The 25,633-nt window shown below is 33.4% G+C and overlaps 2 protein-coding genes across 2 annotated transcripts; both read right to left on the minus strand.

Annotated features, from left to right (window-relative positions):
• Positions 1 to 3,877: 3,877 nt before the first annotated feature.
• On the minus strand, positions 3,878 to 13,568 carry LOC114376907. Its single transcript, XM_028335229.1, has 9 exons — positions 13,403 to 13,568; positions 13,172 to 13,291; positions 8,849 to 12,184; positions 7,895 to 8,490; positions 7,046 to 7,781; positions 6,509 to 6,672; positions 5,715 to 6,161; positions 5,534 to 5,626; positions 3,878 to 4,850 (listed from the first exon to the last, which is right to left on the minus strand). The coding sequence occupies exons 3-9, from the start codon at positions 12,150 to 12,152 to the stop codon at positions 4,101 to 4,103; spliced, it is 6,090 nt and encodes a 2,029-aa protein (XP_028191030.1). The 5' UTR covers positions 12,153 to 12,184; positions 13,172 to 13,291; positions 13,403 to 13,568; the 3' UTR covers positions 3,878 to 4,100.
• Positions 13,569 to 23,214: 9,646 nt separating this feature from the next.
• On the minus strand, positions 23,215 to 23,935 carry LOC114372947 (protein ASYMMETRIC LEAVES 2-like). Its single transcript, XM_028330515.1, has one exon. It carries the CDS (start codon positions 23,857 to 23,859, stop codon positions 23,215 to 23,217), a length of 645 nt encoding a protein of 214 aa, XP_028186316.1. The 5' UTR covers positions 23,860 to 23,935.
• Between the last annotated feature and the right edge of the window lie 1,698 nt (positions 23,936 to 25,633).

The raw sequence follows: 25,633 nt of genomic DNA on the forward strand, positions 1-25,633 counted from the left end.
TTGCCATTAAAAAGTAAGGCTTAAATCTTTTAAGATGCCTATTTAAGTAAATAGTTTAGGGGAGTTGTTGTTGCCCCTACCACCTTTGTTATTGGTCCCTACACATTTTATAAATCCATGAAAAAGACTTTTTTACCCCTCAATTCAAATCTCACGGCCTCTCCCTCTTCTCCCTTCCTCTCCTCTGTTTTTCGACTACAACAAAATTGTGATTCTGTTGTAGGTTTTATATGAGAAAATACATTTCCATTGTTGATTTTGTAAGCGGAAACATGTTTCCATTTTAAATTTTGTACTAAGTTCCTATACAATTACACAAAATACATTTTAGTCTATAAAATCCACAACAGAAACGTATTCCATTGTTGATTTTGTACATGGAACATGTTTTCGTTTTCACATTTGATATGAACTTCTTATACTTCAACAGAAATGCATTTGTGTCGTAGTATGTACAAAATCCATAACGAAAACATATTTTCATTTGTGTTGTAGCCCTTAGCCACCAAACCGGCTTTGAATAGATCAATACTATCATCCGGTACAACCTTCACTATATACACAGTGACAACCAACAATAGTTTCTTTTGGAGGCAAAGGAACCAACTCTCATGTGCCACTGGTCTGTCAAGCAATCATTTCATCCAACACCGCCTGCCGTCGGTGCAGATTAGCTTAGGAATAGACACAAAATTCAAAGAGGGAATAAAAGAGAAATGAGGAGATAATAGGTGACAATCAAGAGTACAAGCATATAAAGGGTTAGAATTGTAAGTGGGACTGAATACCTTTGCGTAGGGCAATGGGAAGTTCAGGTGTAGGAGGCATTGACATTGTTGGAGGGCCGATTGGAGCAAAAGATGATGCTGGGAGATCAGTATGTGTAATCACCTATAGATGTATTAATGGCGGTGGAGCAGCAACAATGACCAGAGTGGGAACAAAAGGTTGATCAGCTAAAGGTGCATGACTGACAACAGTCTCTAAGAAGAATGGAGTAGACTCAAAGAAAGTGACATTAGCAAAAACAAGATAATGTTGAAAATGCGAACAGTAGCAACAATATTGTGTCCTGATATCTAAGTAAAATTCAAAATTTTCTTTTGAAGCTTCCCTCCAGTATCAACAAAGTGTGTCGTCAGTAGTTGATATTTTGGTTCAAAGTCCAAGTGTCTGTAGTCAAACAAACCTTTCCGCAACGCTTCTATAGCATATTTTTCAACCTCCCCTTTTCCTGTTCATAGTGTTCCCAAATTTCACGCCTCAATGTATTGCGTCATGGGACATCAAATCTTGGCTGCAAGTACATTAGAAGATCGCGAAAGTCTTCATTCTCCTCAAATCGGAAAGGAAACTCAAACTTCACAAGCATCTTCACTAGTATCTTTAGACATACATTTTGGTCAAACTTAATAATTGGCGAAGGATCAACATTGACCCCTTCTGTAATTGTCGAGTTTCTTTGCCTTTTCATTGCTTCTTTATCAAAAAAAATTTATTACAACTACCCAAATGATTACACATGGCACTTGTCCCAGACCGATATTTAATTAACTGTCCACAATTCCTACATTTAACCTGATGCTCCTCAGGAAACTCTACATTTAGCCCGATGCCCAGTTGATGATGTATCGGGTAATGTAGCATTAGTTCCGGAAATAGCTGGTGTGGTAATTTCAATGATATATGTCCGGAAAAAATAAAGAGCTGCAGTAAAATAACAAAGGAAACCATGTAACAGTGACAACAAGCTAAAAATTTAAAAGAGAAAGCATAATTATACTAAAAAAGATGAGAACACTCAGGTACAATCAAGAGATGGAGAAATCAGTTTAGGCAACAGATTAACTTAAGATTAAAGCCCTCCAAAGAAGAATTGCTATCAGATTACACAGAGCATTTGTCACAGACTTCAGGTGTCAAATAAACCAGATTTCAAATGAGTAACAACCAGATTCAGCTCCCTAAGAAAGATAAACTATTTTTTAGTAAATTATCATTTACTATATGATGCTTCCTTCAAGCTGCACATGTGAAGAATCATTTCAAACTTTTTATCACAATGACTATAAGAAGAGTAAGTATTGACTGAATATCAGACGGTTGGAATCTGAAAAGTAGAGATCATACAAGATGTGATAATTAATCATATTTCCATTCTCTTGTAAAATTAGAAAGTGCTTCAGTAAAATTAGAAATCAGCTCAGGCAACAGATTAACTTAAAATTAAATCCCTTTCAACTATTCTAATCTAAACAAATAGAATTATGCACAAAACAGTCACAAGTTATTGGTACTGAAAATCACTAAAACTTGAAGGAAGTCCCAAAGAAGAATAACTATCAGATTTCACATAGCATGGATACAAAGAAGAAAAGAAATACCATAGTTCTGACTTAATCCTAAAAGATTAGACAAATATGGAAAGTTTAACAGTATTACAAAGTTGACCATGAAAAACAAGAGCAACTGCTTTGAATGTGGGTTTGAGCTTAACTCAACCCCAAAAGCTAAATCAAAGAGCAAGGATTGTCTCTCAATTATATACTTTATTTTGACCTTATCTCTAGCTAATGTGGGACTTAAGTTTTTTCTTAACACGGCTTAACAAGAAGCTACAATGCATGTGAACTACTATTTACTCAAGTCAAAATTGTTACAAATTCACAGACCAATGACTTTAGATGATGAGCATACAGATTTTGAAGCTGGAATTTGTTAGATGATAACAAAAACTTGTTCTCTTCTGTAGCAATATCAAAGAGAAAAAGCCATAAGAAGGGACAATTAAAAGGGATACTAAAAAACAAGTTAATAATAAGTAAACTGATCTCACTAACTTTTTGTGGCTGAAGCCAATGAAAGAAAATAAGATATTACTGGGAAATGAATGATTTGACTTCCCAAACAGCATATTGGTTTTTACTTCAGATGTTTTATAAAACCTCTACATGACACCATAGTTCTAAATGACTCTTGGAAAAGCTCCTCCAGTCTTAACTCTTCACTTGACTTGCTAACAACTAAGCACGAAATTCTTCCAGCTACTATAATCACAAGCTTTCAAAATGACCATAAAGAAGCCTCTGGACACAATATATAAACAAATTAAAACCAAACAAGCTGAACAGTAACTATAGCTCCATGTAAATAGCCAAATAAATTAACAAATACAATGGTTCAAAACATTTTTACAGAGTGAATGCCAGACCTGTAAATGCTGCAAACAGCAGATAACATCAGCCACATTGGTCTTTTCTCCTCCGAATGTGTTTCTATATTCTCGTGAAGAGTAATTTTCATTGTGCTGTTATCCGCACTATAGGTGAAGAGCAATTTTCTATTGATCCCTGATATTTCTAAGAGGACTTGTGGTGTACCATTAATCTTTACTTGATCTCGAGAGTTTTTCCCTCACATTTTTCCATGTTAAAAACTAATTTGATTCCCGTTGATTTTCTATTTCTGTCCTGTGCATCCTATTATTTGCTAATTATCATTTGTTGACTGAGATGTTTCAAGAACCTATCATTATTTGCACAGAAGGAAAAGTGATCCACTTTGCTTTCACTTGTTGTTGTTGTTGTTGTCGTTGTTGTTGTTGTTGTTGTTTGTGATCTTTCCCCAACATTGAGGCGATAAGTATTTGAAGAATTTTGTTTTTTTCTTTCTCTGCTATCAGCCTCATACTGGTTGTTAAGAGATGGCCAACACTTGCGCACCTTATTTGCCTAACCTCTAGTTATCATCAGAAAAACCTCTAAGCCTTCCTTCAGTTTCTTTGCAATCACAACACGAGTTAACCAAGCCACGAGAATTGAAGCATACACTACCAGAAACCAATTGCATCTCTGTAGTAGTTGCAGCAGCTCTACCATTCAGTTAAGCGTTATTCAGCATAAAATTTGAGAAAACAATTAATAATACAGTAGCCTCCAAAACATAACAAATTTGATAGTTTAGAAAAGCAATAAACAGGACAAATTCACAAGAGTTTTTTTTTTTTTTTTTGGTATGACACTACGTACATCCTCTGCGTGCATGAACTAGATAAAACCATTATGAGCAGCAAAAGCTTTCTTTCTGACAAACAAGAAAACTCAAGAGAGATTTCTAGAAACAATGCGATTGTGTGCAAATCGGCTACACAGAGCTGACCATTTATAACCGACCTCAAATAATTCTTGCCGAACTTTTCTTTGATCTTCCACCATTTGAGATTTGTCTTTCCTCACATTTTCAAACTCCTCTTTGTACCGTATAGTTTCTGCAATGCATTTCTTCTTTTCCTCTTGAAGAGATGATAAGTCAGCCTCACAATCTTTTATTTCTTTCTTCAACCTAGTGATTCGTTCCTTCAAAACCGCTTCCTTCTGTTGACCTTCATCCATAAAATTCTTCGCCCCAGATATTTTGGAAGCAAGAGTAACAGCTACCACATTCTGGTGAGCTTCATGTGCTTCCAACTTGTCAGTGGTGGCAAAGGCTTGCTTGAAGGAACATAGAATGCTTGGGAACTGTGTGTGCATAGAGTCTACAATATCTTTAAGTCCATCTGAGAGAGTTACATCTTTTAAAGGAAGATTGGACAAAAAGTTAAGAGCAGTTAAAAGAAGGAGGCTGTCAGTCTCAGAGCTAGCTATGTCCTTCAGTGGCATCTTTAGACACCTTTCAAGGTCTGCAAGGACCTTTACAACCTGGTTATCTTCGGTTACTTGGCCTTCACCATCATATTCCACAGGTTGAAATAAACTCATGAGATCATTGGCTACAAAGTCTAGAATATTTATAGTATGGCCTTCACTTTCTTTAGCAGTGTATGTTTCAGTTTGGCTGGGCATAATTTCACTCTGGGAAGAATAAGAGAAAACATAACAGAAAAGACAACACATTAGCATCAAGCTACAACAGTTGTAAAGCACCTAGTTGCTTACAACAATTTTGATTACAAGTGTAATAAATTAAACTATGAGTGTGTCATGTGATGGTAACAAATTCATGAAATTATAAACTCTTAGTTGCAATTCAGTACTTCCCATTTTTTGGATTCCGCTCCTGCGGCACATATTACCTCAGAAAGGAAACATTGGTTTTAAGTTGATCAAAATGTTGGAAAGGTCAATTGCATACAATAAACTTACATGTAGATATGATTTACATTGAGAAGTAACTAATTGGTCTGACTATGAGCTAGCAAATTCAGAATGAATTGATGAAGTTGTCATCATATTGGCATTATTTAATATGGTTCCCTCTTCAGAAACTCTCTTAATACTCTGAACAAGAAAAAAAGATATGCAACCTTGGAGTATTATTTTCCATTTTGAAAATGACAATAAGCATATCAGTGTTATGACTTGTGAAGAAGAACAAGTAACGATGCTAGTGATGAGTTCGTTGTTTCTGAATCACTGAATACATTATTGTTAATTTTTTCAGTCCTTTCGGTCCTTGGTTTCTACAACTATTATTTTCCTGCTATATTTTTTAAAGTACATACATATATATAGTTAGGTGGTATGGCATTATTTACCTGAGGAATTTCAACGGTACTTGCTATTTCTCCAAGTAGCTTTTGTTGGTTCATAAAAAACGGTTCACTCATCGATTGTCCATCCACCAACCCCTGCACAAAGTATTGAACAAGTCTAAAAGCATTAATCTTGATGCTTTTATTTCATCCAGTACTTTAGAAAAAGATTAAGTAGACTCACATTTGAGTGTGTTTTATGTAGAGGAATATCCAAATAACTTAGAGATGCCCCTTCAACCAGTTCCAAGTTAGTTAAGGAATTTACTATTGCTGGTTTCTCTGAAGCAATTTCCATCTCTGGTTTTTCATTTCTTTGAGCCACAATGCTGTTCTTAGAAACAACACCTACTTCACCTTCTTTATCAAGCAAGTTAGATTCTTCTTGGATGCTATCATCAAGATTCTGAATCCTCTGACATGATGAAGTTCCTCTCCTGTGTTGATTAGGCCTATCACCTTGTTCAACCACCCAGAAATCCGATACCATCTCCGCACCACTAGGCTTGGTGTGAGCCACAACAACACCATCCAAGCCAGCACCTTCTACACCAATGGACAAAGTTTCTTTCTTAACTTCCTCTGATGGAGCCTCCTCCTGAATCCAATCTTTCACTACATCCTCAATACTCTGTACATCACAGCAGGAAGAATATGTTTTAATTTGTTTTGAATTTATGGCCTTGAAAATTGGAACATGGAACAATAGTAATTTGAGAAAGTTCCATGGTTACTATTTTTTCTTCAAGTTCAAGCACTTGTTGGATGTCCTCAAAACTTGATTCATTATGTAGATGTATTTGAGACTTTGGATGAATTTCCTTCTTTATGTATTATCCTAGACTATGATGTTATCCATTTTTGCTTTGTGTAATGATGGTTAATGATGGCACAAGAGTTTAATTAAATTTTTCTCCATCTAATTTAGTTTCATAAGAGAGTTAAAAATAAAAAAATAAAAAAAGAGCTATTCCTTACCTTCATCAAGTTTGGTATAGGAATAAGTGGAAGTCTCTGGTCCCATGATTGCAAGTCTTTTGTCCCTTTGTTTTCTTTCTTTGAGGTAAGGACATCAAAGCCTTTTGTTGTGATACCACTTATGTTGAGTAATTGAGGACGGAGATAGAAATCAATTTCCTTATCTAAAATAACAATTTTTAAGAATTAGGAATTTTAAGAAGGCTAAATCATAAAAAAGGAAGAGAACAACACCACCCTCTCCCTCCAAAAAAAGATATATCACCTGTTAAAACATTGAGATGATACCTATTTCCATATATAAATCTCAAGCAATTTGAAGGTTAAACTTACTGAAAGTGAAATGTGTCAGATAGTTTATGAAAGGATCTAGCACTAAATGTAGGGGTACTGAATTCACCATAATAGTGTTAGATTTCAGCTTAAAACAAATTAACAATAAATGAATTTGTCCAATAGATATATAAGCTGCATCCTGAGAATTGAGGCAGGCGATGTGAGACTTCCTAACAAATAATAGTACTGTATAATGCTTACCAGAATTAGAGGTCCGCAGCATGTCCTCGACAGTAGTTGTTGAAGTTAGTGAGAACTTTGGACAATCGTGCACAAGAAGATTGATCACAGTCTGAAATTCAATCCCATCACATAAATTTATGAGGTTTGGCTGTTGCATTAATACAACATGTTTCAGTTTCGGAAGCAAAACCTCCACCCTCCCTTCTCTCACACCTGTTTCACCTTGAAACACTTGCACTAGTCGAGTATTTTGATTTAGGATCAGATGCTCTAGTTCTGGAAACTCGTGGTAAATGGAGATAAGGAACAGATGCTTTAAGTTGTTGCAGTGTGAGACAAGAAGGAGTTTAAGATGTGAGAAGCATACTTTTGGGGATTGAGGATTTGATCCATTTCCATTTTCTTTATCATCCTCAATGATTTGCTCCAATTCCTCACAATGTTTTACAATGAGGATCTTTAACAGAGGTAGCATTCTCAAGATAGAGACAGAGAAGATAACCTTTAGTTTTGGACAGTTGCAAATGTGTAGTTCATGAAGATGTTGAACTTGAAGGCACACAAAATGTTTGGAACTCTTCCATATATACCTTAGCTTTGGTAAATTAACTAACTCTAGGACTTGTATCCACAAAGTCATTTGTTGTCCATTGATAGGAAATTCCTCCAGATTGAAAATTTCTTTGATTTCCGAGTTCTCAATAATAACAGATGCTAACTTTTGCTTAGTTGTCATACTCATTACCCTTGAATCCTGTAAAAGCATACTAGCCATCAAGTCCGATACAAATATTAAATATTTCACATTTTAAGAGAAGTGACTAATAGAAATAGCTGCATGCTTATAAGGCAGAAAGAGAGTCATACCGTTTTAGAACTATGATCTGAATGTGTAGCTTCTAAATCAACCTTCAAATTATTGATAGATAGAGTGGACAGCCCAATATTGTTCATGACAAGCAATTGCAAAGATGAGCATGTTGCAGAATAATTTTCTGGGAAAATGCCAATCATATTTGGTGTACTATGGAGTGTCACTCTTTCCAAAACAGGAAACTCAATTTGAAACTTGCTTTGGTATTGCTGGGAAGAATGAATGTTCTGACCAAATACATGTCTCAACTCAGGAGCCTCTCTGATTTCTATAATTTCCAATTGCCTCATGCCTCTGGCAAATGAGATGGAGAATACATACTCCAGTAAGTGGCATCTCATAATACTCAACTTTTTCAAACTTGGAAAAAATGGCACATAACTCTGAAAGTCATGATCATCTTGAATCACTTCTTTTTTATTTGTATGAGCTCTTCCATAAATTTGTATATGCTTCAAACCATGGCAATCTTCTATTGTCAATTCTTCCAATGAAGTCAAGGTTTCAGCTGTGGATGCTGAGAACAATGAACCCAAAATTGGACAAGATTTTAGCGTTAGCCTAGTAAGGTTGGGAAGATTGAATGATCCTGAAAAACAGTTAAACAGAAGCAGCATAGTGCTCCTGCATGTTAGATGCAATATATATACATATATAAACACTGCATCTACTATATATGTTCATTAAGCAAATTTCAAATGGATCCTTATTAATTTCCATTGACAGTTAGCAAGAGCAGGAAAAAAAGGATTTGTTCTTTAATTTAAAACGTACAATTTATTTTAGAGAATTTACACTACACCAATCTTCCAAAACACACTTTATGTAAATCCATTTTAACAAACAACTTTCAGTTTTAAGAAATATATCTGAAATTTATCATTTGGTTCTGGTACAAAGATTTAACAACTTTCAATTCTAACACACAAAGATGGTGAGATGTTTACCTGGGTTTTGAGGCTCCTTATCCTCAATGATTTGTTGTAGCTGACTGCAATTTTCAATTTTCAGCTCTTTCAGTTGAGGTAGGCCTCCAGAGATACATGCTGAAAAGATGGACTTTAATTTTCTGCATCCACTTACCTCCATTTGTTGAAGATTTTGGAGGAGGTTCAAGGATTTTTTATCTCCTTTACATATATACCTCAATTGAGGCAGATTCTCTAAATACAGCATTTCCAAACAAGATATCAATGGATCTTGTTTTCCATCAATGGATAGTTCTGCCAGCTGAATGATACCTTCTAACTCACAGTTATTGACCCGGACTTCTTTTATATTTTGCACTGTTAGATATGAAGCTTCATTAATTATGTCATTGTTATGAAAAGCCAAGCAAGTATTGATAGACACAATGGAGAATCCTGGACAATTCTGCAATGTAAACTGACGAAGCAATGGCCATGTTGGATAACAAACTTCAGGACAAATGCTGATGATCTCTGGCAACATGATAAGAGTAAGCTCTTCTAAGGCAGTAAGCTCAATCTTAAGTTCATTTTGATTCTGACCAGCCAGATGATCTCCTTTTGTGCAATGGCCAAACAGGTATTTCAACTCACTATTAGATACAATTTCCAAATTCTCTAATTGTACAAGGCCATGAGCAAAAGTGATTGGGATCAAATATTTTAACTTGTCGCACTCTCTGACATGGAGCCGTTTTAATTTTCGGAACAACAACCTTTTATCATTTGTACTTATCTCCTCTTTGTCATCATCAGTCACTATATGCTTCAGTCCAGGACAGGATATTATTTCTAATTTTTCCAACTGTACCAGATTTTGAGCAACCTCAAGAGTGAAAAGGCATATCAGCTTTGGACAATGACTTAAGTACAAGTCCTTTAATTTCTCAAAATGGCACCTAGGAGGTAGAGAACCATGGTATAAGGCTCCCATATGCTTCATGCGCTCAATTCTTAGGCAATGCAAGTTGGAGAAGATAGCTCCTACCTCGCTCAAATGATGACTAGTGTCAATCAAACACTCTATCTTCTCAGAGTCACGTATCAAAAGCTCAATCAAATGACTCATACCTCCTTCTATTTGAAATATGTCGGGGAGAATATTTTTTGCACCTCCCTCAATATTTGCTAGACACAAAACCTCTGCCTTTTTGGCCAAATCCTTAAATGCTGCATTAGATAGATCCAAATAACTAAGAAATAAGGTTCTGTGATGATTAAGAAACTCCTCTTGAAAACCAGCAAACATGTTTCCTAATTGTATGTGATACCTTTGCAATGCTTGGGGAACTCTAAACTCTTGGAAGAATTCAGCAGCATGTTCATTGTAGAAATCCCATTTTGATCTATGATCAGCAAAGTACAGCTCTTCTAATTGTGGGAGTCTTCCAATCACTTCAAAAGGACTATGTTTCATGTCACATTCTGACAAATCCAACAATCTCAAGCTTGTCAATTGTGTAGCAACAACATCTGGTAATTCAAGGAATGAACAATTATGTAATGTAAGACTTTCAAGTTTCTTAACATCGCCCAAAAATGAGATGTCGCCTAATTCCCAGTTGCGTAGGAGTACACAACGAAGATTTGTTGATGATTTTAATGACATTGACAACAATGGCCTTCTGTACCTATCCTTATTGCAAAGAAACAAAACTCTAAGCATTCTCATGCCTTTGAAAATTCCATCTGATACATCCAAATTTGTATATAAATACAGAAACTCAAGATTGGAACAGTCTAGTTCATCTGGAATTTTTTTACTGCACAAATATCTCACTGAATTATGCTCCAAAGTCGCATCCTTTTCCAATGCACACTCAATCATCTTATTCTCATTCTTTGCTATCCTGCGGGCTACATAGCGAACTAAGTCGTGCATTTTGACCCTTTTATCATCCACACACAACAATAAACAAGAACTCGTGAGCTTAATTTTGGCTACAATCACTTCATTTCTGGCCTCTTCATATGAGCAAACTTCTCCAACAAAACCCAACCCAATTGCAAATCTTGTTAGAAGTTCTATTGGAATGTGAGAATCCTCTGGGAATACAGAACACAACAGGAAAAGTGATTTGGCTTCTTCAGAATCCAAATTATCATAGCTTAACTGTAGGCACGTGTAAGGATTCTGCAAACCCTTTCCAATATTCACTGGTTTCGAACTTGTGAATCTCATCAATGTAACACTCCACACCTCCTCAGCTTTGCCCTTCAAGCTACTAGCAACAGCTGCAATGGCAACAGGCAATCCTTTGCACTTATCTGAAATCTCTCTTGCCAAATGCTTTAAGGTATCAGATGCGCCTTCGGATACAAGGGCTTTCTTTTGGAAAAGATTCCATGCTTCTCCATCTGTTAAGATTGGCAGGTGAATCTTTTTATGGCAGTCCATCATAGTACAAACTTCTTCTGATCGAGTGGTAATGAGAATCTTGCAACCCTTATGATGTTCAGTGGAAGGAATCCCTATGGCACCAAAATCAAGCTTCTCCCACACATCATCCAAAATCACAAGAATCCTATTATCTTGAGTTAGTCTCATGTACAAGCGTTGAGCTCTCTCCATTTCTTCGTTTTCTGGAAATATATACTGCATTGAACTTGCAATCTTTTCTTGAATCCTTTGAACTTGTACTGTACTAGACACAGGCACAAAAAGCACTTCATCAAAAAGACGTTCTGCTTCTACTTTCTTCCTAACTTCCATTGCTAATGTGGTTTTACCACAACCCCCCATCCCATACAATCCAATCACGGCGACCTCATCATCTTTCAGTGCTTCCATTAGTTGCTCATAAGCAGGCTGTCTACTCTCAAAAGTCAAACTTTTTTCTGAAAGAAAATCATGTGTGCCAAAAGGAAGTGTAGCAATGCTTTCAATTTCAACATATTGTCTACCTTCTTCAATGCACTTTTCAAGTTTCCTTTTTCTATTTGCTAACTTCTTTCCTAATTGATATCGCCAAATCCAATTTGGACAGTGCCCAAAACAGGAACTCTTTTTTGTTCTGGCCTCTTTTAGCAACTGATTCACTTTGTTTGCGTCAATGTTAGCATCCTTTAGCCACTTATCACCAACTTCAGCAACCTTTCTCGTTTGTTTCTTGGCGAGTTCAAAACGGTTTTGGACACTATATATTGTTGCAATCAAATAGCCTTCTTCTTTTTCAAGCTCTTCAACAAAATTGTTAAAGCAACAAGGATAACGTAATTGATTTACTGCTCCACATACCAAGTCTCTTGAAATAGAGGATGCAAACCCGTAAAGGAATTCCATCAATTTACTCCACTAAATGCCACTTAATTAATCTGAAGAAAAGAGAGATGACGATCCCACATGGTAAGTTTTATAATCAATCATAAAAGTAGGTTTTATACTTAAATGTTGGATAAAAAATGGTTCAAAATTGTTGAACATCCTATTTTTTTTAAACAACTTTTATGTTTTAATAAAAGCTCTCCCCTCCCTCCACCAAAAAAAAAACAATAATAGTATTCAAACATGTACTTAAATGACACAAATTTGCAGCCTCATAAGAATATATTAAACCAACAACTCCTGAAATCATAAGAATTGTTAAGTAGAAAAAAAAGTAGTCTAGAAAATGGAAAATATATTAAACAAAAGCTAGAACTAAATGGTGCATTATATATAAAATTTAAACTTTTTTTAATTATTAAATTCATTTAATATTTATTTAAAATTACATCAACATTTTTAGGTTATAACACATTTGAGATAGTATCTACCTTTTGCAAAATTAAATTTTGGTGTAGCTAACGGGAGTGTTTGTAGTGATTTAAGTTCAGATTAGGTGAAAAAGATTGCACATGCACTCATGTTATTGTTAGTGCTCTGAAGAAAATGGTATCAGAAAGATTACTATGTAGTATGTGCATTGTTTACCAAGAGTGACAGTAAGTCACTATTTAAGACACTCTTTTTAAAACACTTTATAACTATTGTTTGAGCTGTGACCTGTGACCAATTAAGCAAAAGAGTAAACTTCCTGTTAAGACACCCCTTTCTAAGTGGTCCTTAAAGTGGGGAAAAGAACTACTTAGTCCTTTAAAGTATTCGAAATCATGCTAACTAGTTTCCAAATATTAAAAAACTCTTCAATTTAGTCCTTAAAGTAATAAATATTGATCAATACTTCATAGATTACTTAAATAATTTTATTACTTAAGTAATCACTTAAGAGATTCAATAATAGTTCAAGCAAGAAATTATTAATGGCTTATTCTTGAGCAAAAAATTGCAACTAGGAAATGAGAAAAAATGAGTAAGCTTACCTCTTCTTTAAAATATTGTTGCTATACATGCAGAGAATGCTGACTTGGTGAGAATTAAAGTAAAGAGGTGTTGATGACTTCGAAATCTGGTACATGAGACTGTGAAGGGGAGTGACTAGGCTGAAATCAAGGACAGTTATGGCATAAACATATGATACGCAAACTCAAAAAAAAATGATGATAATAATTAATTAATTAATAAAGAACATGAAAATTGCAAACTAAAGCAACCTTTTTTGTCATATTTTGCATGCAAGCTTGGGACTACCTTCAGAGGTGAATTCCATTCCTCAAAGCAACAAAACAAATCAAATATGCTGCTAAGTAATAAGAACCAAATCAAATCTCACTCCCACACTCACAAGGCCAACTCCATTGTTCATTCTAAAATAACCAAGTCTTGGGTCTTTGTCTTATTGATTGTACTAATGCTAAAGTCTTGGTCTTCTCTCTATAAATTATAATTATACTGTTGCTTTACCTAAAACGCGGACTGGTTGACCAAGACTTGGCCTTACTTTTTACTCTCATGATTTTGGGTAATAAAATAAGTAATAGTCTTTTTCTTTTTTAATCGCATAAAATATCTAGTGACTTTATCAATTATTAATAAGTTTAATGTCTATGCATTGATAATATAAAATATTTTTTTTCCTATCAACATCTTTCTCTTCCTTTTACATTGCTAGTTCTGCTTCTTTTAAATCCTCTTACATAAATCAATTCTTATTGACTCTAAATTAAGAAGTCTTGAGGTTGTCAAGTTTAGATGCACTTCTTAGACAAAACGAGGCAGCCTGCAAGTAACGATTTGTGTTAGCACTCGTTCTAGTGGCAAGACCTGCTACATCATTTTTATCTTGCTACATAAAATGCTTAGAGAAATGTTTTGTGTCGTTTCAAATGTTTGGGATATCCGTGCCATGTAATTAACCCTAAGTTCTCTTACACGTACTCACCAAACTGAACACAGCCAAAAATTTGAAAATGAAAATTCTTCTACCAAGAATTTCTCCCCGTGCATGGCAAAAGCATTATGTGAAGAAAATTGAACAACAACTTTAATGTTTTTAAAGCATTTTATGCAGCAAGTCCGATCCCCGTCACTGCAAGGAATTTCAACATAAATTACTACTCGCAAACTACTTCATCTTTGTCCAAGAAGCATGTTTGATAAACTTTATATAGCCTCAAAGATCAAAGACTTTGATTTAGGGTCAATGAGAATAGTTTATATAAGGGAATTCAAAAGAAATAGAATCCACAAAATAAAAGGAGGAAGGAGGTGTTTTTTTTTATTTAGACCACAAGTATCTTCCACTAGAGACAATCATGTTCGAGTCAGGTATGATCACTATGAACGATAAAATTCTTTCTCCAAGTATTTAATGCAATTATATATCTAGGACTCGAACTTGAAATATCTTGTTAAACTGGAATAACCCCACACCAATTGACGTGCTTGGTGTTGGAAGAAGGTGTTAATTAGTAAAAGGAAACAAGAAAATATATAAGGGAGACAAAAAGAACAATTTCATACGCACTTTCGACATCGGTCGTCAGAAACCGTCGTAGTATTATAGGTAGTGGCATTTTTGTAAGTAGGAAGTTTGTCAACGAAAATGGTTCTACAAAAGACCGTCTTCGAACATTGCATACCCCTTTTTCCACAATGTTTTTGGAATACACCGTCTTAGACTTGCCAGTCATTTAGTCATGTGAACCCAACCTCGTGCCCTTAGTCAATACTGACCTACACACGTTACATTGTGCCCTCCCTCGCTCAGCTCACTGTCTCCATCATAGGTATCTTCTGCGCCACCCCACCCCATCGTCGAACATCTTCGGCCGCCGTTCAATTGTCGTCGTCATTGTCGTAGCTAGGTCAGTCTCTCATTTCCCCTATTTGATTATTACATTACTGTGCCTTCAAAGGTTGCTAATGTTGAACGAAGAAACATCATTTTTGAGAATGTTAAAAAGCCTTCATTAGGGTACATATCCTCAAAACTCCAACATTTCCCTGAAGGCCTTTGTGGCCATGGAGTTAATGTTCCTCTTCAAAACATTTCACAAAAAGAAAAAACTTTACTGATTATGAGGGAGTTTTCCAGCCCTTTAGTGAGTGCTCATTAATAGTGTTTAGATCATGGTTGGAAATATCTAAATCCTAGTTAGACTACATAGAAAAGCAATTTGGGAAACTGGTTTTGTGTACTAGTTTCCTTGTCCTAGAGCCATCAATGGATGGGCTAGAGGAAAAGTGGTTGAAATTATTAGAAAGTTTCCCTGCGAAATTTGTCATACTATGCTCCTCTGCCAGTAAGTAATTTCTAAATGATGATCAAATGAAACAAATGGGTACCTGCTTAGACCAAACATAGAGATTGATATCATTATTAATCGATGGGTGAGTAATAACTTTGCTATTCCTTGCTCATTTTTTTCATATATGTTATTCTATATAAATTTATCAATTCATTGATATAACATTTTGCATTATTTTGATCAAGATTTTTGGCATGCCAATTGGTATATTTTTTGTTTTAAAATGGTTTTACTTTTATTCATGGTTATTTGTTTCCATGTGGATTTGGCAAGTCATTGTTAAGTCCTTTTAATTATGAGAAGGAAAGTTTTTCATATGTATTTTTAATCTCTATTTGTGGTGAGCTTTTACTTTAAATAATGTATATTTGATATGCCATGTTATGAGACAATGAAGAAGGTTTTTATATGAAAATGATTGATTTCATAACAGATTATTCAGGTTCTATTTGACACAAAAATGATTCCCACGAGCTTAGTTAGCATACTGCCAAGAAGAAACTATGATATCAACAATTGAATTATACCTTATACCTCTTTTTTTGGTGGAAAATATAAGTACAATATGGTAGGACTATGGGAGGCATGGAACATGCTAAAGGAGAGTAAAGTTGTGAAACTATATTGCTGATTGAGACACATGTAAGAATTACAAAAATATAAAAACAAGATGAAGAGAAGGTTAAAGTAGCATATTTATGCTTAACGTTTGAATGTATAGACCAATGAATGAATATGAATTTTGCTAACTATGTCAAGATATATGTTGATCCAACAATAACTTTTGGTTATCATAGTATGTATTACAAATGTATTATTTTTTTTGGAAACTTGAATAGAAGATATAAAACCAGGGAAATTGGTATACATCAACTCTAATTAACATTTCCAAACAGTTTTTAATTCTTGAGCTTGAGGTATGATTTAAAGAACTGGTTGTTAATATGTTTGAGCTATGGGATCACCAAAGGTAACTCACCTGAATCTGTTCAAGGATTTGAATTTTCCTTGTGTCAAGTAGATATTCTCCTGTTAAACTAAGATTCGAGTAGAAATTCACCAAGAATTCCATGTTTTTCCAAATGAATGAAGTTGAAACTACATCCTCTAATGACTTAACTAATCAATATGATAACTTTACAAGATATGATTTATTTGTAATATTTCATATTTTTGCTTAATAGTTCTTATTTATTTTGATAATGTTATGAGATAAAATAAGATCTAATGCATGAAAACAAGCAAAAGTTAGATGTAGGATTTATACATCTATAAATCTATTGTTTAATAAATAGAGACCGTATTGTAGGAGTTCTTGCATCTGGATAGACATATGCTATTAGATCACTATCTTCTGTGATCACCGTTGCAACTCCACCATTTTCTACTCCAAGCTGAGACATGTGCGCTAATTGACCATCTACTTCATATAGAGCTTCAACAAACTCAATGTTCTCTGATTTTAGGGTTTGTAAGGTAATTATATGATTGAATTACCCTAGAATGTAGATTAAGTAAAGATCATTGTTCTAGAGTAGCAATAGTATTTGACAAAGTTTGTGATAAGGGGAAAGGGGGTATGGTGGGGGTATTTTTAGTACTACCAGTCACAACTTATACCACCCTATTTTTCTTAAAATAAATTAAAAAAAGTTTTTTATTTAAAAACAAATAGAGTTTTAGAAAAATGATGAGGTTTTTATAATTAAATAAATAAGGAGAAATGACTTAATTAAAATAATGGTTTGAAAGAAAATAAAAAATATATTTTATTTATTCATTCAATAGGAAATAAAATAGAATTCTTTTTTATAAAAAATAAATAAATAAATAGAGTAAAGAATAGGCTGAGAGTAACCTAGCTATAAATAGAGACATATTAGGTCAGTTTTCAACATTTTTACGCTTTCTCTTCCTCTCAAGTTCATTTTCCCTCCTCCCCTCTCAAAATCCTCTCTTTTTCCCACATATAATCAAACTTATCTCAGTAAAACGATGATCCCAAACTCTTTAACCGTTGGATAGTCATGAAATGTGAACATGGGGTTCATAACTTACATCCGCACACACCCATCGTTGGGATTTTCAAGAAAATTTCTGCGGTGAAAGAAATATCCCTCGCACTGATCTTTACCTTTTCCAGGATACACCCAAATTTGTCCCAGTAAAACTACAATTTTAGACTTGTTAATCGTTGGATCATTGTGAAATTAGAACACAACCTTAGTAACTCATTTTCACACAGACTCACCGCTGGGATTTATGAAATAATGTTCCTACAGAGAGAAATTAGTCTCACACATTGACAATGAATTGGAGGCTACAATCTCTTCTCTTTCTCTGTGATGCTTGAAAATCCTAGCAGAACAATCAAAGGAAAAACTTGAGGAGTCTCACAAAACCACTAGAGATGTCATTATTACTATTTGACTACACCCATGAGCCCGCTTAGAGGTAAGGAATGAATTTATCGCAATTTGGGTTAGAATGAACATGTGTAGGGATCCTTAGGATTAAATTGGGGTTTATTTTGGGATGTTTATTGAATTATAATTTTCCTTTATGATTATAAATAAAATATTGTTGTGTTTGACGGACCAATTGATTCCTGATGTGAATTGGTTGATGAATTTGAGTGCTCTTGATGTTTTGTGTTTTTTACCTATGATTTTGATTCATTGATTTTAATATGATTGTGTAGAATTATTTGAGGGGTTTTACTTCCCGTGTTATGAGAAGCATTTTCTATAAATTATTATACTGAGATTATGAAATGGTGATTCAAATTGTGAGTAACTGACAAATTGAACCTGTGATGAATGGTGAGATACATGTGTATTGAGATGTATGTATTGAGTTGTAAGCTATGAACTGTGCAATCACACAATTGTAAGACCATTCAAGGGTGATGAATTTTTGCGCGGTAAGTTTTGTGATAGGATCCACTATGGAAACTCGATGAGTTGAATCACTTTGAGGCATAACGAGTTAAAATGATTTTGAAAACAATTGAGTAGTTGTGTGTATTGCATGGTTCATAGGTAAAGTGTATATGATTTATAAGGTGTGATAATATGTTAAATTTGGATTATACCATTGTGATTGAAACCGAATGTATGTGATAAATTAAGTATGTATTGACTTGCAATATATATGTGCATTGAGATGTTGTGTGCACTTAGTTGTGAGCTATGAATTGTACAATCACACGACTATAAGACCCTTTAAGAGTTACGAGTTAATGTGTGATGAATACTGTGATGGGAACTACTGTGGGGACCTGACAAGTTTAATCACAAGCACAACGAGATAAAATTATTTTGAGAACAATTGAGGAGTCGTGTGTTTTCTGGATTGGACCTAAATCAGGAGGGAGAGACCCTGACGGATTCTTCGGTGTTTAGGCCTTAGGGGTAAATACACCCGATTTGAGTGCTCCTTTAATTTTGTGTCAATCTCACATGGTTAGAGCATTCTCGCAAACCAACGTGACTCTGGCTGGTCTCCTTATGATTTTACCTAGTGAGAGTGACCTGACTTATTAGTGTGTGGTTTGTCTTGTCATGTACTCCTAAGCGCCTAACGAGATTTTTCACTGACATTGTACCACATTGCATATAGGATTGAGTCTTAGTGTATCTGTTGCGTAATGTTTGTGTATTGATCGATATTAATTGATTTAGTGATATTGTGTTTTGATCCTTGAGTACGTGAATGATGTAAAAATGATGAGACGTGTTGTGTTGTGATGTGATGTTATGCGACAAAGTGGTGGAATGACGTGAGCTATGTTTAAGTAAGTTGTATTTCGTTTATATGATATGTATATCTACATGTTGTCTTATTTCTCACTATTAGTTAGGAATGTGATAACTCACTCCCCGCGTGTTATTTGTGTTTGGATCCTGTGATTATCTTGAACTTTGTGTTCGTGGGAGCATATGACTAGGTGAATTGCTTTAAGGAACCTTGTACTGAAGAACGTCGGGACACAATGTTGATGTGACATTGGAGCATGAGTTTTGTTTAATTACATGATGTTTTGAACCAAAAATGTTTCTGACAAGTTTTATTTGATAATAGTGAAGTGAATGTGAGTCTTTCACTCTTTGGAAGTGCTTTATTTAAATGTGTTTTAAAAAATTTAATTAATTTTGCATACTTATTCCTTTTATTATTAGTACATATATGTGTGGAGTAAAGGGTGTTACACAACTCACAAGCTTGTACAACAAAAATGTTTACAGCTTAGTTCAAATAGGTTATGTGCCATAATGGGAGTAATATTCACTGCTCTCTGCATACAAAACAAAACCTTGAATTGTTTTGCCTCATCGGCATAAACATTAGCATATAGGAAAATGAAAGATAAAAATATTTCGTTATAATAATGATAAATGACAAAAACGTAAACCCAATTTCTTGGGTGTTTTTGATGTTGTTCTCTAATTAAAAATTAAATTTTTACCTTCATAACCCGCATAATAAGTGTTTACTTTAAAGGTTAGCATAGGTTCATGAGGTATTGGAGATAGAACAACACCAAAAGCACATAAAGAATTACATGTAAGTTTTGACCTCAGATTAATTACTAGCAATGTACATTGGTTTATTTTTCATTTTTTTCCACTTTCAACAAACCAAGACTACTACAATAAAACTCTACTATAATCTTACTAAGACATCATGTAGTAACATGTTAAACACAAATTATGGTAGTAATCAGCAATGTCCTCCAAAAAAAAAACCAATTTTTTTTTCAAATCTCATAAATGCTACTACCTGGAAGATCTCTGAAGTTGCACCAACATTCCCTTCTTTGAGCTTCGCCATTGCCAATTCACAATAAGCCCTTCGTTTCCCAAAATTGTCAATTGACGCACTGAGAAACAACATTCACTTTATCAAAAGGACAAGTACTAGGAGTAAAAAAAGATAAAAAATTCTATGTTAAGGCCTGAGACTTATTAAAACAAATAGACAAAAAAAACTCCTTCATTTGTTGTTCCTTAGTTAGGGCCTTGCATGGAACATTGCAACCATAAAAAACAACAACTGGAGTTATTTTATATAAGTGAAGCAAGTTCACTGTATGCATAAAATAGTGAATGTACTGCAACTTCCTTTCACTATTAGAATCCAAGGATTTGATGAGAGCATATCTCTAAAGATCATGAATCCATGACCTAAGGAGTGTGTGTGTGCGTGTGTGTAGCCTTTGAATTCTTCTAATGGAACCATGTATCCATGAGTAATGATTTTTAAAACTATCTACTCTGTCACTCAGGATTTTCATGATAGTTTATGTACTATATTTCAATCTTGATTCTATCATCATTTTGTATTCTATTGTATTTTAACATCTTTTTTCTAATGTAAACAATGTCAAGAGTATGGTTGAAAATTGTCTTGAATATACTATGAATAATTACCAAATTCTTACAGAACCAGTGTCAACAGGCTTTTCAATTATCTCTGGTCAGAATTATGTTTCATTTTCTTCTTTTTCATACTTATGTTTTTTCCCTTCAATTTTCTTTGCCCAAACCTTTTTTTGCTTGATGGAATGACTTTTATAAATATTTTTATACATCACTATTGGTAAAATGAAAGTGCATCATTCTTAAAATTTTTAAGAAATAAGAATAACATAATAATCCTTAAACATCCTTTATATTTGGCATTGAACATAAGTAATGGCTACACTTATCAGTCACAGGCCCTAGCTTTGAATCTTTAGCCTTGGCCAAGTAAGGTCCAATATTAATATACTATATGTATTCGATAACTATACTTTTAAAGTGTGATTCTCCACCCAAAGTCTAAATATAAAATTGGAAGAAGTTTGTTTATGTGTTGGTTTATCTTGTATTGCCTAGTTGTCTCTAATCAAGAATAACATTATTTATTGATTGAACTATGAATGCTAGAGCATTAACAATTATTTAGTTTTAGGTATTTTTGATATAATTATAAGAGACATAAATAATAGTATTACTATTGATTTTTTCCTTAGACTTTGCTAAGAACTGTCTTAGAAGGATGTATTTTTTTAAGATAATTTTTTTGGAACCGTTGTCGAAAGTCAACACTTTCAATGATGTTGGTTTCAAAGATAATTATAAACTGTCGTCATATATCATATTTCCAGCAGTGAGAGAAGAAGTAGGAAGAAGAAGAAAGGAGGGGTCGAGTGTTGACAGGGACTAAAACATTACAAAAATCTTGTATAAAAATTGAAACAAGTAATTTTAATACAATACACGTCAATTAATGTCATATTAGTGTCACATTATCCACTATTAACAACATTAAGTTTTTTAATTATATGCAAGGACAAATCTATGTGTATTAAAGGGGGCTGAAAATTTTTTTACATAATTATTTGAAAAATTATTTTCTAATGAATAATTATTTAATGAATAATAAATTTAAAAATATTTGTTATTAATTTTAAAGATAAAATTAGATAAATTAAGCAATTGTCAACTAAAACTTATTTTTCTTATATATTTTTCTTTATTTATTTTTTTAATTTTAATTTTTTTCTTCATATATATATACACAAAGGATACCTCATGATATGGATCAAAACCAAAGGACTAAAACAAATAATAGCTTTTAAGTATAGGGACTACAATATAAAGTTTGTTAACTGTTAGATCAAAACATAAAATTAGTGCAAGTGTGGTGTAGAGACTAGAAGGTAAATCGCAACAAACATCAACACCACATCATGTTACCAGCAGCGTTAAATTTTTCTTTATAGGTAGATAGGTACCAAAAGTCTAAAACAAAACTAAAAGTTGTTGTATTACAATTAGAGGAGATGTATTAGATTAGAATTTCATAAGATTTTAAAAAATAATTTTTTTCTTGTGGTATTTAATTAGGATTTTTAAATAGTATAAATAAATTTTGTAGTATCTAATCAAGACTTTAAGATTTTTTAAAGAATACAACAAAATATGGTAGTACTCAATTAAGATGTTTTATAATTTATAAAAAGTCTTTTCTTTTGGTATTCAAAAAATTCAAAAATATACAGTAAAAAAAAGCATATTCTTGAGATTGTTTTTCAAAAAAGGATTTTGATGGATTTCATCAACTTCTTAGTTTAATCATCTATCAAACAATCTTCCAAATTTTGTTAGACTTTTTTCTTTTTCTATTGATTAACAAAATAAATTTCACCATCATACATACTCTTTTCTCTCTTTAATATTCTTCAAGATATGTATGTCAAATATATTTCTCTCATTCTTTTCGTTGCATTCACTTACAACAAGAAACAACCACCTGCTTTTGCTGCAGCACCTACATTTTGGTGCATTCTTCTTAAACTTAACAAAATTCAAATTTTGTTTTTAAAAAAATAAAACATATGCTAAAAATATGTACCATGCACACTTATCAGAATTAATTGTTAAATTGAGGTTTCAAATATAGTTTAATATTTTCTCAATTTAAAGGAATACACAAGAAAAAGGGCCGTATGCTGTATAGAGAAGAATCTCCCAAACATTATGTTTCCATATTTATACAATATAATTCTCAATAACAAAATATATGCTTGTATATGTGGACACACATCATATCACGATTGATCATGACAAATACAAAGCAAGAATTATTTTAACCAAGTATCATAGGAAAAGGGAAACCAACTAATCACCTATTACATATTATGAGTTAATAATTAGCCCCAATAAACCCTAAGAGTGATGAACCCTAGTGTGAGGGTCATCACGAGCAACAGCAGCAGCACTAGGCTGCTGGAGCTGACTCAATGGCCCAAAACTAGCAATGTTTATGGCCAACACATTACCCTCATCACAGTTGTTCCCTGCACCAACAAAGTTCCTAACTAACTGCTGAGGCACACACTGATGATAACTATGTTGTTGGTTATAATAGCGGTTATCATAGCTACCATCAGCACCATTCATAACATGAGAGGCGCTAACGGGCGTGATAACCGCAGCAGAAGTGTGACCGTATCCAGTGGGTATGGTTACACCCAAGTTATGGATCCTTGAGAGCTCAAATTTGGCACTCTGGAGGTCCATGTGGAGCTGGCGAAGCTGCTGGTGAAGAAGAGAGATGATTCCAACACACCCATTAACAGGGTCTCGGAGGCGCATTTCGGCTTCGTAGGCTAGAGAATTCACTGCGTCTTCGCGCTGGTGAGGGTGCAACTCATTGAGAAGTTTCGAGACATTGCTGGCTCCGAAGATTCTGTGCACGTTGACGAACCTCTGAGGCTGGTCCGGTGGGAAGTATGGCGCGAACACGCATTCGGGTTGGCACTTTCTCCGCAGGAACTTGCAAGCCGCACATGGTGGGTTCGAAGATGCCATTGGTCTTGCTAAAACTACGTACGCTTGCTTCACTGCAATCACACTTTTAATTTCTGTGATGAAGTCTCCCTCCTATTAATTTGTGATAATCAAGTAATAATTAATATTAACAAGAAAGAAATCAGAGACTTCAGATTTTTATGCGTGCATGTTAGATGGGCAATCCATTATTTACGCTACACACTCTTTTCCTTTTCTTACTCTTATAGTTTATAATTATATGTTCTAGACGATTATTAGGTAATCTTTTTTCTGCAACATTTGACATTTGATAGGAATTTAATTAAAGTTATCAATATTTGATACAGATGTACATATTGTGTTAATCTTTGATTTTATGATTTTTTTTTTTTTACCTCTAGCTTTATTTATGTTTTTAACCTTTTGGCACATCTTTCTTCTTCTAAAAAAGACAAACCGTTTTGGCACATCTTATGCTAAGCTTTTAGAAGAAGAAAAATATTTTTTTTTTCTTAAAAATGTTATTTATGCAACTTTTTTAATAACATTTTTATGACATCATGACATCAATTACTTAATTTATGATCATATTTTTTCTCTATATTATTATTATGAAAGGACAGCTGTACAAATTTTTTGCGGAAATATAATTTTTTAGCAATAAAATGTATGTATCAAACAAATATCTAAAAAACTAGAAAAGTGATAATAAATGGATACCTCCATCTCTATTGTAAACACTTCTCCAACATCTAATATATTTTTTTTCTATTTCTCTTCCTGCTAAATCATATCTGTTATTATACACTCTTTAAATTCTCTTTTTATTTCACTATAGATAGGTATCATTTATCCACTAATATTTTTACAAAAAAAAATACTCCTAATATATATATATATATATTCCTGGAAACAAATATTTTTATTAAACAAGTTGTAACTCACAAATGTTGTTATTTTTTTCGTATATTTAATATAAAATTAAGTAACTCATGAATAATAATTATATATATATATATATATATATAATTAACTTTCTCCAAATTTAAACAACTCAATATCAAAATAATATTTTTTGGTAACCCATTACACAATTGTAGATCTTGTTAGTCATCTATGATTACATATATAATATGTGTGTACCAGATAGAATGCGCATCCAGTATAGCAATATGGTTGTTTTAAAAATATGTAGAAAGCAATATGTGTAAGATATATATCTATATATGTATAAAATTTATTTGTAAAAAAATTATAAAACCTTCGTCATCTAAAATCACTTCCTATTGTTAATAAACAGAAATAGTATAATCTCACATCTTTCTTGAAATTAAAGGGCAATTTTCATTTTTTTATTAAGGGAGAATACCTCTATATATATTTCTATATTGAACACTAGAATGTAGTGTAATTCGTGCCATGTATGGATAAATATTATTTCTGAATATTTTTATAAAATATTTTAAAAATGTTAATTTATTTCATAATATGTGTATTAGAAATTATTTGTAATTAAAATTAATTTATTTCTGCGATGGATAATAGAGTATAATATTTTTAGTTATTAAGTATTGTTGTTCACTTAGATAGTTGATTAGATATCTAGTAAATTTTGGAGTTAGTCTAACCAAATTCTTACTAAACTCTATTTTGTAATAGCTATTTTAAAATATGATTTTAATATTTCAAAATAGGAATACTTTTCTTGAATAGTCATTCCATAATAAAGAGAAGTTAATATTTCAATTTATTGAACATTTGAGGGTGCAAGAAGACAAGAAGAGGTGCACGAAGTAAAATCCGCATATATGTG

Source organism: Glycine soja, chromosome 11 (assembly GCF_004193775.1).
Source record: "Glycine soja cultivar W05 chromosome 11, ASM419377v2, whole genome shotgun sequence".
NCBI lineage: Eukaryota > Viridiplantae > Streptophyta > Magnoliopsida > Fabales > Fabaceae > Glycine > Glycine soja.

Excerpts from the sequence above, each read along its gene's own strand:
- LOC114376907 (XM_028335229.1), bottom strand. The coding sequence starts at position 12,152 with ATGGAATTCCTTTACGGGTTTGCATCCTCTATTTCAAGAGACTTGGTA. Across the intron at positions 8,491-8,848 it reads TAAGGAGCCTCAAAACCCAG|GATCATTCAATCTTCCCAAC; the intron begins GTAAACATCTCA and ends ACTGTTTTTCAG. Across the intron at positions 4,851-5,533 it reads GTACCGTTGAAATTCCTCAG|AGTGAAATTATGCCCAGCCA; the intron begins GTAAATAATGCC and ends TATTCTTCCCAG.
- LOC114372947 (XM_028330515.1), bottom strand. The coding sequence starts at position 23,859 with ATGGCATCTTCGAACCCACCATGTGCGGCTTGCAAGTTCCTGCGGAGA.